Source organism: Channa argus, chromosome 5, assembly GCF_033026475.1.
Source record: "Channa argus isolate prfri chromosome 5, Channa argus male v1.0, whole genome shotgun sequence".
In the NCBI taxonomy this organism is placed as follows: Eukaryota; Metazoa; Chordata; class Actinopteri; order Anabantiformes; family Channidae; genus Channa; species Channa argus.
In genome coordinates, this window is record NC_090201.1 from 14,348,632 (window position 1) to 14,360,848 (window position 12,217).

Sequence of the window (12,217 nt, forward strand, 5' to 3'; positions counted from 1 at the left end):
ATATTTGTAGCTGAAAGCAAAGACTAGGTCAGTTCATTTAATTCAATTCAAGAATTGAAGTGTCTTCAGTACAAAACACATAGCGCCTCTTTTATTATGAAAAGTATTTAAATGCAATTATGTGGGAATTATAGAGAAGAACCCCAGAAGAGTTCATTATTATGGGAATTGCTTTCACAGTTTTTAATGAAGAATTGAAGGACGTTAAATTATTAATTACTGTTTGTGTGTCACTTGCCACTTTAGATCATACTCTGATTTCTTCCTAAGAGATCAAGCACACTGCTGCCAGCTGTTTCGCCACATGTTGAGAAAGGCTGTCAAGGCAGTTTAAGGAAAGAGACAATTCAATGTAGGTAATAAGAAATGGGATTATTAACCTGTGTGCCTAATCAGGGTTTCTGACCTGAAACAGGGGGGTTCAGGAAAGAATAACCTTTGAACTGATATGAAATCCTCTCTCATGCATTTTAATAAGCGGGATTCCCATTTTGTTTGTCAGTTGCTACCTAGAGAAACAGCTGTAATGTTCAGCTAGAAAATTAGTTCACCATTGCCTCTTTATGATTTGGTTTGGATGGTGTGTAAGGCATTCTCTCATTAATTCAAATAAATCTAGTGGTCTGGAAACCACTGTGATTGGCTTATTTAATATTCATCTCTCTGATTCTGCAGAGTAACTAGGATTCCTATAGGCACACCACAGTTGATATACTGTAATGTCTTTGTTTACTGCCCAATTTTTCATTGAGGATCTATTTGGATCAGTGTCATGTCCGTGTATCATGTGCCCCTTTGTGATGGAGTATTTGATTTATGATTTTTGTCTGATACAATACATTGCTGACTGCTATGTAGTTTTTGTGACCAATATGCCAGCAGTTCTAAACTGGCTCCAGTAAGAAACTATTTATTTGGCCCCATACTTGTTACCTTGTAGCTTATACAGGCAGTTGTATAAGTGACTTTAAATTGTGACTTATTGAATTACCGTAATTTTTTCATGTAACTTTCCCATCACCAGCATAATTTCAAGCAATCTTTTGCTATAAATGCATGACATTTACTCATATCATTGTGTAAAAGATAAAATGCAGTAACATTTTTCACATAGAGAATGACAGTTTTATAGTTTAAAGTACACTGTTTGAAATATTTCCAGGGTGAAAAAATATCACGTTTAACACAGTCACAATGTGACAATATAGAAATGATGATTAAAACATCGAGTGGATGTATTTATTTATGAATTTACTCTCTTGTTCAGTTCCCGGGGAGGGACTCATTGGCATTCAAGATGTTGTGCCACGAGTGTGTGCTGGTGTGAGAGCCGACATTAAAGTCAACCAGATTTAGGTTGGCATTCTTCTTGAGTGATCAGACAGGCTCCCCTTAGGCTCCCACAGAAATGCCTGAAGCAAAAGCTAGTCAGTAACTCCTTCAGCACTCTGTGTGCCATGTCACGACACTGACAAAACCTATTACATAGAAAACACAAAGTTTGAAGATTTTGTGATACTTTTACCCCCTTCCACTTACCCATCCCTGCCCTCAACCTCTCTGTGACTACTTCTTATCTCTCCAAGCAAAACAAGAACTTTCTGTTCGTTTTGTAGTACAAAAAAATTCTATCCACTGTGGCTAACACCTGCAACCACAGAGGCCTCTGTACATATTGTTTGGTTAGTTTTGTTGACAGCACCAGAAATCAGAGAAATAAGGTAGAATATAGAGCGACTCATGCAGTTTTTAAATACACTATCTCACCACTCAGTCAGCTGGAGTGTTGTGAAAGTCCCAGCAGGGATGTGGTGCAGAAATGAAAAACTGAATGGGGTGAGACTAATTGCATCTGCAGGGGAGAAATATGTAATGTAGCCATTTTCATTAATTCATTTAATGACAAGCAATTAAAACAATTCCCACAGTTGGCAGGTGTATGTTTTCTGTGTGACCTATAATCAGATAATTCCCAGTTTCCCAATTAATGTATTATAATAGTATGCTTATTTACTCTAATAGATATTTATTGATGTGAAGTCTGATTTCAATATCACATTATTCATCTGGTGTCTTTCCCTTTTTTACCAGGTGGCCAACCTGCTGCGACTCTTCCAAATCCCTCAGATAAGCTATGCTTCCACCAGTGCCAAGCTCAGCGACAAGACCCGCTACGACTACTTTGCTCGCACCGTGCCCCCTGACTTCTACCAGGCCAAGGCCATGGCAGAGATCCTGCGTTACTTCAACTGGACATACGTATCCACAGTGGCATCAGAAGGTGACTATGGTGAGACTGGCATCGATGCCTTCCAGCAGGAGGCACGTGCCCGCCAGATCTGCATTGCCACCTCAGCCAAGGTGAGCCGCTCCATGAGTCGATGGAGTTATGAGAATGTGATCCGCTCCCTGCAGCAGAAGTCAAACGCCAAGGTGGTGATCCTGTTCACGCGTAGCGAAGACGCCCGCGAGCTGCTGGTGGCAGCCAATCGCATGAACGTCACCTTCATCTGGGTTGCCAGTGATGGATGGGGAGCGCAGGAGAGTGTGGTGAGGGGAAGTGAAGCTGTTGCAGATGGAGCGTTCACTATTGAACTGGCCTCCTATGTAATACCTCCGTTTAACGACTACTTCACTGCCTTGCATCCATACAACAACACAAGGAATCCGTGGTTCAGAGAGTTTTGGGAAAACCAGTTCCAGTGCAGCCTCCATGATCTGAGCTGTGGGAAGCAGTCACTCCGTGAAGTTCCTTTTCAACCCGAATCCAAGATCATGTTTGTAGTAAATGCTGTTTATGCAATGGCTACCGCCTTACATAACATGAGGCAGGCCTTATGCCCCAACTCCACCAAGGTGTGTGACGCCCTTAAACCTGGCAATGGTAGAAAGTTTTACAGAGACTACATTCTCAAAGTCAAGTTTGATGGTGAGTAAAATCGCGCTAGCTAATATTTTTACAGTGTTGTTTCAACAATATGAATTGTCATGATGTGATGTGTTTTTCCTTTGCTGATTGTTCCCTTGTTGGAACATGGTCTTGACTGAGATGGAGAAGAGTTGCATTAACATGACACTGAAATGACAGCTGACAGCAGCAGAGAGACAAACAAGTTTAAAATTGATAGCTATAAGATGATTGGCTCATAGAGACTGTGGCAGAAGTCAATTGGTTAACAATAAGGAAATGCTTTTAGTCAGTGGATAGATTTGGAAGAGGAGAGGGAATTAGATAGGCAGATAGGAATAAAACGAGAGAGGGTAAATACAGCACAGTGTCTTGCGGATTGAATTTTTGCTTTGCTTCATTATAATGTAATCTCACTCAAGTGCACTGTACACATACTGTATCCTAACAAGTTAGGTTACATCAATTCATTGTAGCAGCTTATATAAAATGTGAAATTAGGGCAGGAGTAATTCTGCATGTTTATACACTGCAGCTACTGATGAACTCTGCAATAATTCAATTTTCAAAGATAAGGCTATTTCCTCACTCCCATGCTTGGAGGCTTCTTTTCTCGTGCATCTTGACTTAAGTGTGAATACAGAGAGGGTTCTTCAGTTTAAGCACAGCAGATACACAAATAAATCACTTCCTGTCTTCATGCAGAGAGAACATGTGCTTTCTGCTTGTCTGCACAAAGCTGAAGCACAAAGGTTTAAACAGCATATCCATCAACACATTCACATTTCACAAATGATGGACTCGCTTTAGTGAATGATCTGTAATGTTCTTATTATTTAATCTATGAAAAAAATGAAAACAAATTTTACAATCCAAAGACTTGGAATAGAGGTTAGATTGGTCAGTCTGTGGGCAGCACATTGGTGGAGTGGTTAGTCGTCTGCTGCCTTTCTGCGTGGAGTTTGCATGCTCTTCCCCGGCTAGTTTGGGTTAACTCAGAGTACTCTGGTTTCCTCTCATAGTGCAAAGACATGCACATTTGGTTTATATGTTACTCCAAATTGCCCGTAGGTGTGAATGGTTGTCTCTCTTTATATGTCTCTCTGTGTTGACGGCTGGGATAGGCCCCAGCCCCCTGTGACCCTACACAAGTTAAGCAATTACACGTGATGGATGGACGGCTGGTCAGTCCGTGCATTAACACACTATTTCCTGGCTGGGTATGCAGTCACTACTGCTACTTCTATTAAAGTCAGCACAACCAGGATATTGGTAGGTGCCTTATTTAAGCCACCTGAATTTCCAGTCTTGTGTTCAGCTATGGAACTTTCTACCAAAATAACATGAATTTGTATCTGTGTCACTTAATTAACAGTCACTGTTTATGCTGTGATAGACAGAGAAAATTATAGCACATACTGCATATAAGTAAAGGTACATTAATTACAACACTGTTGTATTTGAGGAAAACCTGCTCTGTGAGAAGCAGGTTCATCGTGCATTATCATTGCTGAAGCTTATAATACACACGTTCACATTTATGGTTTGCTTTCATTTTGGCAATTTTCATGACAGGTTTTGCACCTGTCACAAAATCACTCCCCTTACATTTGCCATTGTTCATGTCTAACACTGTCTTTTTTTTCTTTTTACCTTTAGCCCCATTTCGTCCACCAGACACAGAGAATGAAGTACGCTTTGACGCCTTTGGAGACAGTCTTGGCCGTTATAACATTTTTCATTATCACAAAGAGGGAGGACGGTATGTCTACCATAATGTTGGCTACTGGGCCCAGAGCTTGACCCTGAACACTAGCCTTATCCCCTGGGCTGGCCAGGTTGCCCCAACATCCCAATGTAGTGACCCCTGCAAGAAGAACGAGGTGAAGAGCATGCAACCTGGAGATGTGTGCTGCTGGATCTGTATCCCCTGTCAACCTTACCAGTACTTGCAGGATGAGTTTACCTGTGCTGACTGCAGCTTTGGACAGTGGCCCCTTGCCAATCTTACAGGCTGCTACGACCTGCCTGAGGAGTACATCCACTGGGAGGATGCCTGGGCCATAGGACCTGTCACCATATCCTGTCTAGGGATAATGTGTACTCTCTTTGTCATTGGCCTCTTCCTTAAATACAATGAGACACCAGTGGTGAAGGCCAGTGGACGTGAGCTCTCCTATATTCTCCTGCTGGGAGTGCTGATGTGTTATTGCATGACCTTTATCTACATTGCCAAACCTTCCACAGCAGTCTGTACGCTCCGCCGGTTAGGTTTAGGTACCTCCTTTGCTGTGTGTTACTCAGCCCTTCTTACCAAGACCAATCGCATTGCTCGGATCTTCAGTGGGGTGAAGGATGGAGCCCAGCGTCCTCGATTTATCAGTCCAGCCTCCCAGGTTGCCATCTGCGGTGCTCTGATCTCCTGCCAACTTGTGGTGGTGGTGGTCTGGATGCTGGTGGAGGCCCCAGGGGTGAGAAAGGAAGTGAGCCCAGAGAGGAGAGATGTGGTCACCCTTAAGTGTAACAGCAAGGACTCCAGCATGCTCGTGTCTCTCACCTACAACTGCATCCTGATTATTCTCTGCACGGTCTACGCCTTTAAGACACGCAAATGCCCAGAGAACTTCAATGAGGCCAAGTTCATTGGGTTCACCATGTACACCACCTGCATCATCTGGCTGGCTTTCCAGCCCATTTTCTACGTTACTGCCAGTGACTACAGGGTGAGTTAAGTTATACCTGATTTATAAGATTTAAATGACAAGCACTACACATTTCAATGACAGGTGTGCTGTAGTAACGATACAAATGAAATTATTTAGGTGGATTTTTTCTCTCTGGATTTCTCTCTAGCAAAATAGACCCCAGCAAACATTGACATTTTCTAGGGTTAAATTTGGATTTTATACACAAGAAAACACAATCTAATGTCAGCTAGTATTGACTTAGCAATTATTAATTAATTATCTGTTTATTTTTTGCCTGTGGTTCCTAGAAATACAGTAGAGATTTGTTATTACTGCCTTGCTTTCATTCTTCATGTAGCTCCATAGTTATCACTGTGCTATGTGTGATAGCAAGATTGACTCCCTTATTTCATATTAAATTTAAATATGAATAAAGTGAAAATTTCAAATACAATTTCAAACATGGATTTTTAATCCCCATGTAACAGACTTCTGGGGTGACTGTGGCACAGGAGGTAGAGCGGTCGTCCACCAATCCCCCAGTTGTTGGTTCGATTCCTGGCTCCTCCAGTCACATGTCGAAGTGTCCTTGAGCAAGACACTGAACCCCAACCTAGTTGCTCCCGGTGAGCGTTGTCCAGCTGCATAGCAGCTTCCCCATCAGTGTGTGTGTGTGACTGTGAGTGTAAATGGGTGAATGAGAAGCAGTGTAAAAAAAGTGCTTTAAATGCCAATAGATAGAAAAGTGCTATATAAGTGCAAGTGCAGACCTTTTACTTCTAAGATCCTCCCCCAGAATTGTTTAAATTCTTGTGACAATTTAACAAGTCAAAAGAACACAGCAGTTTCCTTGTACAAGGAACAACAAGTTACATACCCCTACAAACCTAATGGGTCCACAACTCTACATAACTCCAAAGTAAAAATATAGAAAATATACTTGTACACAATCTAAAACAATCCCTCTGATTTAAAGATAAGTCCACTCAAATGTCACTGATTAAGTCACACATTCTGTTTGTTCTATACAGTCTGAGCATCAAACTCAAAGGCCTCTGTCACTGTGATATCTTTTGCCCCAAACCAATGTGAAATGATGAACAGAGATACAGTACATATGTAGATAGATCAATGCTGACCATAAATGGTGATGATCATCTGTAGAAACACCAACATATACTAAACTGATAGAACATCACAGAGGAAGATGACCTGGGTCATGTGTGATTATCCTTTTGGGACATGAACTGGCATGCAGGGAAACAGAAGAGAGACATAGACAGAGGAATCCCCTGACACAGCTGCCTCTGCAGAAACATGGAGCAGGAAGGAAACCATGAGGGCTGAAAGGGAACTGAACGTCCCTGTGTGTCCCTGTGTGTGTCAGTGTGGAATGGAGTGTGAAAGAGTGGGATGCCGAGTCCCAGCTGTGCCCTCTGTCCTGGGACTACGGTGTGGCTCAGAGGACCCCTCCTCCTGGCCCTCCAGGCAGCAATTTACAGCCAGAGCAGGCTCATCACAAACAAAAAACTCCCCTTTGAAAGATGAATAATTACTGAAGCAACTAAGCTGGCACAGTGTCTCAAGATTTTCAGAAGCAGGGACATATTACTACTGTTCTCCTAGTTTTACACCGCTTCTCAATCTGTTGTCACAGCCAGATGCAAATTTACAGCTGAATAACAAATACAGATTTGATTGTGGTATGTCATAAAATGTTAAAGTAAACTAAACACAATCTACTAAACAATGAATAATGTATTTGATTATTATATGAAATATTAAAGATGTTTTCTTCACCCTGAGGGACAGGGCTCTCGTCACAAGCTTGTGCTGGTCATCACATCTTAGCAGCAAATAAAACTGATTAAACTGCTGCTAAAGACAAGTCAAAGCACTTCTCTGTAAACACCAGAGGCAAGGGACAGTCCTGAAAGACAGAAAAGGTGATCTTTACAGCAGCTGCCAATTACATTCCCTGGTCCTTCAGTCTTGAAAGTTTCTGTTACTGGCGCTTTTTTAAAGTAGTTCAGTGTCATAATACCTGGTACCTAAAATTCTATAGTAGCCTACTATAAAGCCCACTGACATTGTTATTTTACACCAATTAGATGTAGTGCAAACATCAGCTCTCCAAGTACAACAATCAGACTTAACAGGAGGGAAGGAGGAAGTGTCTATATACAGAATCTAGAGCCCTTTGAGGAAAAACTAGTAACAACCACCGCAATGCTGCTCCAGTAGAAAAAAACTTTTTTTGTTTTTGTTTTACAATAAATAAACTGGCCAGTAGGTTTTGTCCATGCTAGATCCATGCCTGCTACCTGCACCGGTTTATCCAATAAAGCATTTTAATAAACTATAGCACAGTAAAGACCAATAACAGCCAGAATCTCATCCCCTGTGAGAGGTTCTCCGGGGGAACGAACCTACCTGAACACAGCAGACATTATTTATATCTGAAGCAGCAGTGCTGTATTCGTGAAATAAAATAAAATCTTCAAAAGCCAAACAGTAAAAACAACAGTGAACAGAGACAAGCAGAAATTGTAGTGGCCATAGTGTACATCCTGTTCTATACCGTCAGGCAGAAGACATCTGGAAAAGTATTAGTACAAAGGCAGATTCCATGTCCACTCCTCTTCTAAAGCAACAGCTTGTGAATTATTGAAACCTCTTATGCAGCACTGTCCGTGTCTTTATTCCAAACTTTTCTAATTATATAGAGGACATTTAGCCTCTGCGCACTTTTGGTGGTGGTCAAATTTGTATTTATGAATTCCCATTTTATCTCTGTATGTTATCATTATTCCATGTACCCAAATGCAGCTCAGATGTACACCTAAAGAAGATAGTAATTAGGGGTTTGGGGAATTAACATCTCAACATAGGAGTGTATGTATACTCTGTTTCAAAGGTGGCATGGGGCAAATTCTAGTGGTTTCACATTCGATCATGTGACCTTTAGTCAGTGATCACTTTGTTGCAAACACAAACACACTGTATATAACCTGTATTATCATTCAGATGTTCAGATATTTGTCTTAATAATTTTCCTTAATCATATATTGTATTATTATGTTTATTATTATGATTACTACTTCAGTAGAAATCTATCTATATATAAGAACAATGACTCTGTAAACATTAATATAAGATGTTTAAGTCTGTAAATATGAAAAACATCTCTGGAACAAAGGAATGAGTTTATTCACTAATTTTATGTTATCTTTGTTATCTTTGCTGCCAAACAGTGTGTGCACAGCACAATACATGGTTCCCACTTTATTTTAATACCAATATTAGCATTCAGGGTGATGACAGACACCTGCTGTGCCTTGTGAAAATGAAACACACCTGCCACACACTACAGCTTGGCTATATCCTGTTATCCAGGAAAAAACAAAAGGAAATCTGCAAGAGGATTGGAAATGAGAGAGCAGATTGATGACACATAACAATGATGATGCGGGCAGGCTGAGGCGAAAAGGGGTGAGGGTTGAGTAGGTGATTGACAAGCAAATAAACAGAACGTTTAACACCTCTCTTTAGCAGTCCCGGGTGATAACATCCTCCATCCTCTTCTGTTACACCTAGCTTTGATTCTGAACTTGGAAAGATTTCCTTATCATTTCTTTTCCAACTCCTGAGACCCCTTCTTATTAAAATGAATATGGCAGAATAGTGCCTCATTTTTAATCAGTAATGTTAACTTAACACTTTCTGGTACCCTCAAAGCTTTCCCTCAGAACCGTATCAGTTTTATGGATGAACAAACATTTGAATTTTTTAATACAAAAAAATATCACTGAAAATATCAACATTAATTAACACTGGGACTGTGTGTGAACATTAATACTGGCACTGGTGTGAAATTAAGATTGTCTCTTTAGCTGGGGTGTAGGAATTCAACACTTTGGCAGAAATGTGGGTGTACTGTTCTGTGACATGTTTATTACAAAAGAAAACAAATTAGAGACCTTATCTTTTAATTAATTTTTACAATTTTCTACTTATGAGAACAGGGCCCTATGACTACAACTAAATATCTCATAATTATAAGGTCCTGAAGTTGTGAATATGGGAATCTTCAGAACTTGACTGAGAATTATCAAGTTTTTAAGTTTTCCTCAGTATCCATAAGTATTTGTCATCAATGAACTGTTTATGACTAATCTGGTGAACAATACATATTTGCACAGGCTAGAAGAAGTCACCTGTCAAATATACAGTAGATTTAAAAATTAAACCACTGCCCCACAAGCTAATCCTGGTTTTAGTTTTAGTAATTTTTCCCACCTGTCTCTGATCCACCAGGTGCAGACCACCACCATGTGTATCTCTGTCAGTTTGAGTGGGTCGGTAGTGCTGGGCTGCCTCTTTGCTCCCAAGGTCCACATCATTATGTTCCAGCCACAGAAGAATGTCAGCACCCTCAGGGTGGCCACCACTCGCTTCAGTGTTACCACTGGTCCAGGATCCAGTTTCTCTCAAGGTACCACTTAATACGCAATAACAATGAAACACATAACCAGAGCCAGATTTATATTACTCTATACCCAGTTATCAATTTATCACTGGTATTACACTTCCTCAGTCTGCACCACTAAAAATCCAGATTATTTGATTATTTCGTTTTTTTACTTTCACCAGATAAAATATTGAACATTTCTTTTATTTCTATAATTTACAAAAATGTGTAATAATTGGACAGGGGGCACAAATTGAACATGTGACATTAAAACACTCATTCACATACATGCAAATCACTCGAGATCACTTGATTTCACATATTTCATTACTTGATTATTGTGCCGTTAATTCATCTGTAATAACATGGTACATTGGGGTGTTTACAGTACAGAGCTAAGTGTAAAAGGAAACACAGGGTCATCTTATATACTTCTCTAAAGTCTGCTTGTGCAATCTAAAAAATATAAATCTTTTAATGTTATGCAGCATCAGCCTCCAATGTTGTTCGAACAGTGTGCAATGGGCGAGAGGTGGTGGACTCCACAACGTCCTCCTTGTGAAGATCAGCTGAGTTCTTTTGCCAAACATTGTAAACAAAGTTATATAATCCATAGTCCTGAATCAGGTGTCTCAGATATTAAAGAGGTCACACAGACGACTGTCCTGACTTAGTTGTCCTCAAAGTGCTGTGAGTACAATGTTCCAGTTAATTTTTGTTCTTTGACTCGTAGCAATTTAAAATGAGATGCCAATAAAGTCACATATAGCCCTTGTTTATATTGAAGAATCTACTTGCAACATTGGCGTAAATTATAGTAAATCTGTTAAATGTAATATATACAAGACGTTTTTAATGTAGATTTTGGTGGACCAGTTTGTGCTTTCTTGTAATTTATGTAAATAAAATGTGTTTTTTATCAATACTAAAATGACTTATAGTCTATTTTTTTGCACATAAGGCAACATTCTCCAGCAAGTTATAAATGAAAACATACTTTGAGATGTTTATTTGTTCAGCTTCAGATTATAAATCCCGGCAAAAAGGAATTCACATGATTCAAAAAGTAATTCTTATACTTAAGTCTTGGTAGAATGTACAAATCTGCCAAACATTTTTCATGTTATTTACACATTCATTTATTCATTATCTACCGAGAGGAACCCTACCAAAGCTTGGAAATAACATGGAAACTCCATGCAGAGAGGGGTTCAAACCGGAGACCTTCTAGCTGTGAGATGGTCGCACTAACCACGATGGGCAGCACAATTAAACTCATGCACATGTTATTTCATACTACACAGATAGAGTATAAATAAACTTTAAAGCACACATACATTTTACACTTCTTTGCTTTGTTTCTTATTCACATCTTGCTGATTGCAACAGAGCTGTCATACAGTGTGCTGACATGGCCTTTGAGCAGTACCAATTTCAGGTGCCGTGTCTTGCTCAGGAACGCTTCAACATGTGTACAGAAGGAGCTAGATATCAAACTATCAAACTGCAAAATTTTTCCAGCTGTACCTTCTGAGACACAGCCCTAAAAGAAAGAGATGTATAAAGTCATAATTTCAATGAAAACTTTACAATTCCTTGGCTATTTAAAATATATGATGATGTCAGTGAAGTTCAAATTTTGAATTGGATGGGTTGGAAATCTGAGCTGTATTTATCAGCTTCAATTTACACCATCTGCCATGACCAGACAGGATCTGCATAAAAATTACCAGTGCAAATATCATTATCTGCTGAAATGGGATAAAATCCACCAGAGCTGTCCTAGGAGTACACACAGCAGGCATTACCACTGTGTACTCAGACCACATCAAACGGAACACTTTGTGATTTAACACTGCCATCTTCTGTCCAAAATGTATCATTAAATCAAGGATTTTGCAACAAAAAGTGAACTGACAATCTCAAACTTGTCTGACTTTATTAGATCTTGGCAATGACCATCATGTAAGTACAGAGTCTGAAAAAAAATCTCCACTACAGGCACAACTTCAAATCTGTAAAAGTAGTTTTTAGTTAAATAAAAGTAAAATTATTTAACTAAAAAAACATTGTCCTCCAATCAATAGTGATTATAGTAAACGTGTAACTAATAAAAAACAAAGGTCAAAGGTCACTGTTGGTAAAGGTCAA

General features: G+C 39.7%; 1 protein-coding gene across 2 annotated transcripts in view; it reads left to right on the forward strand.

Annotated features, from left to right (window-relative positions):
• The window catches only part of grm2a (glutamate receptor, metabotropic 2a), a 31,830-nt gene extending 20,859 nt beyond the window's left edge, over positions 1 to 10,971 (forward strand). Inside the window, exons 1-5 of one of the 2 annotated variants that reach the window (XM_067505773.1) lie at positions 240 to 352; positions 2,092 to 2,929; positions 4,568 to 5,631; positions 9,913 to 10,090; positions 10,555 to 10,971. In XM_067505773.1, the coding sequence (XP_067361874.1) occupies positions 2,224 to 2,929; positions 4,568 to 5,631; positions 9,913 to 10,090; positions 10,555 to 10,628 (2,022 nt within the window). In that variant the 5' untranslated portion in view covers positions 240 to 352; positions 2,092 to 2,223 and the 3' untranslated portion in view covers positions 10,629 to 10,971. Of the gene's footprint in view, positions 1 to 239; positions 353 to 2,091; positions 2,930 to 4,567; positions 5,632 to 9,912; positions 10,091 to 10,554 lie in introns of those variants that run through there. The other variant, XM_067505772.1, reaches the window with a different exon arrangement.
• Positions 10,972 to 12,217: the final 1,246 nt, after the last annotated feature.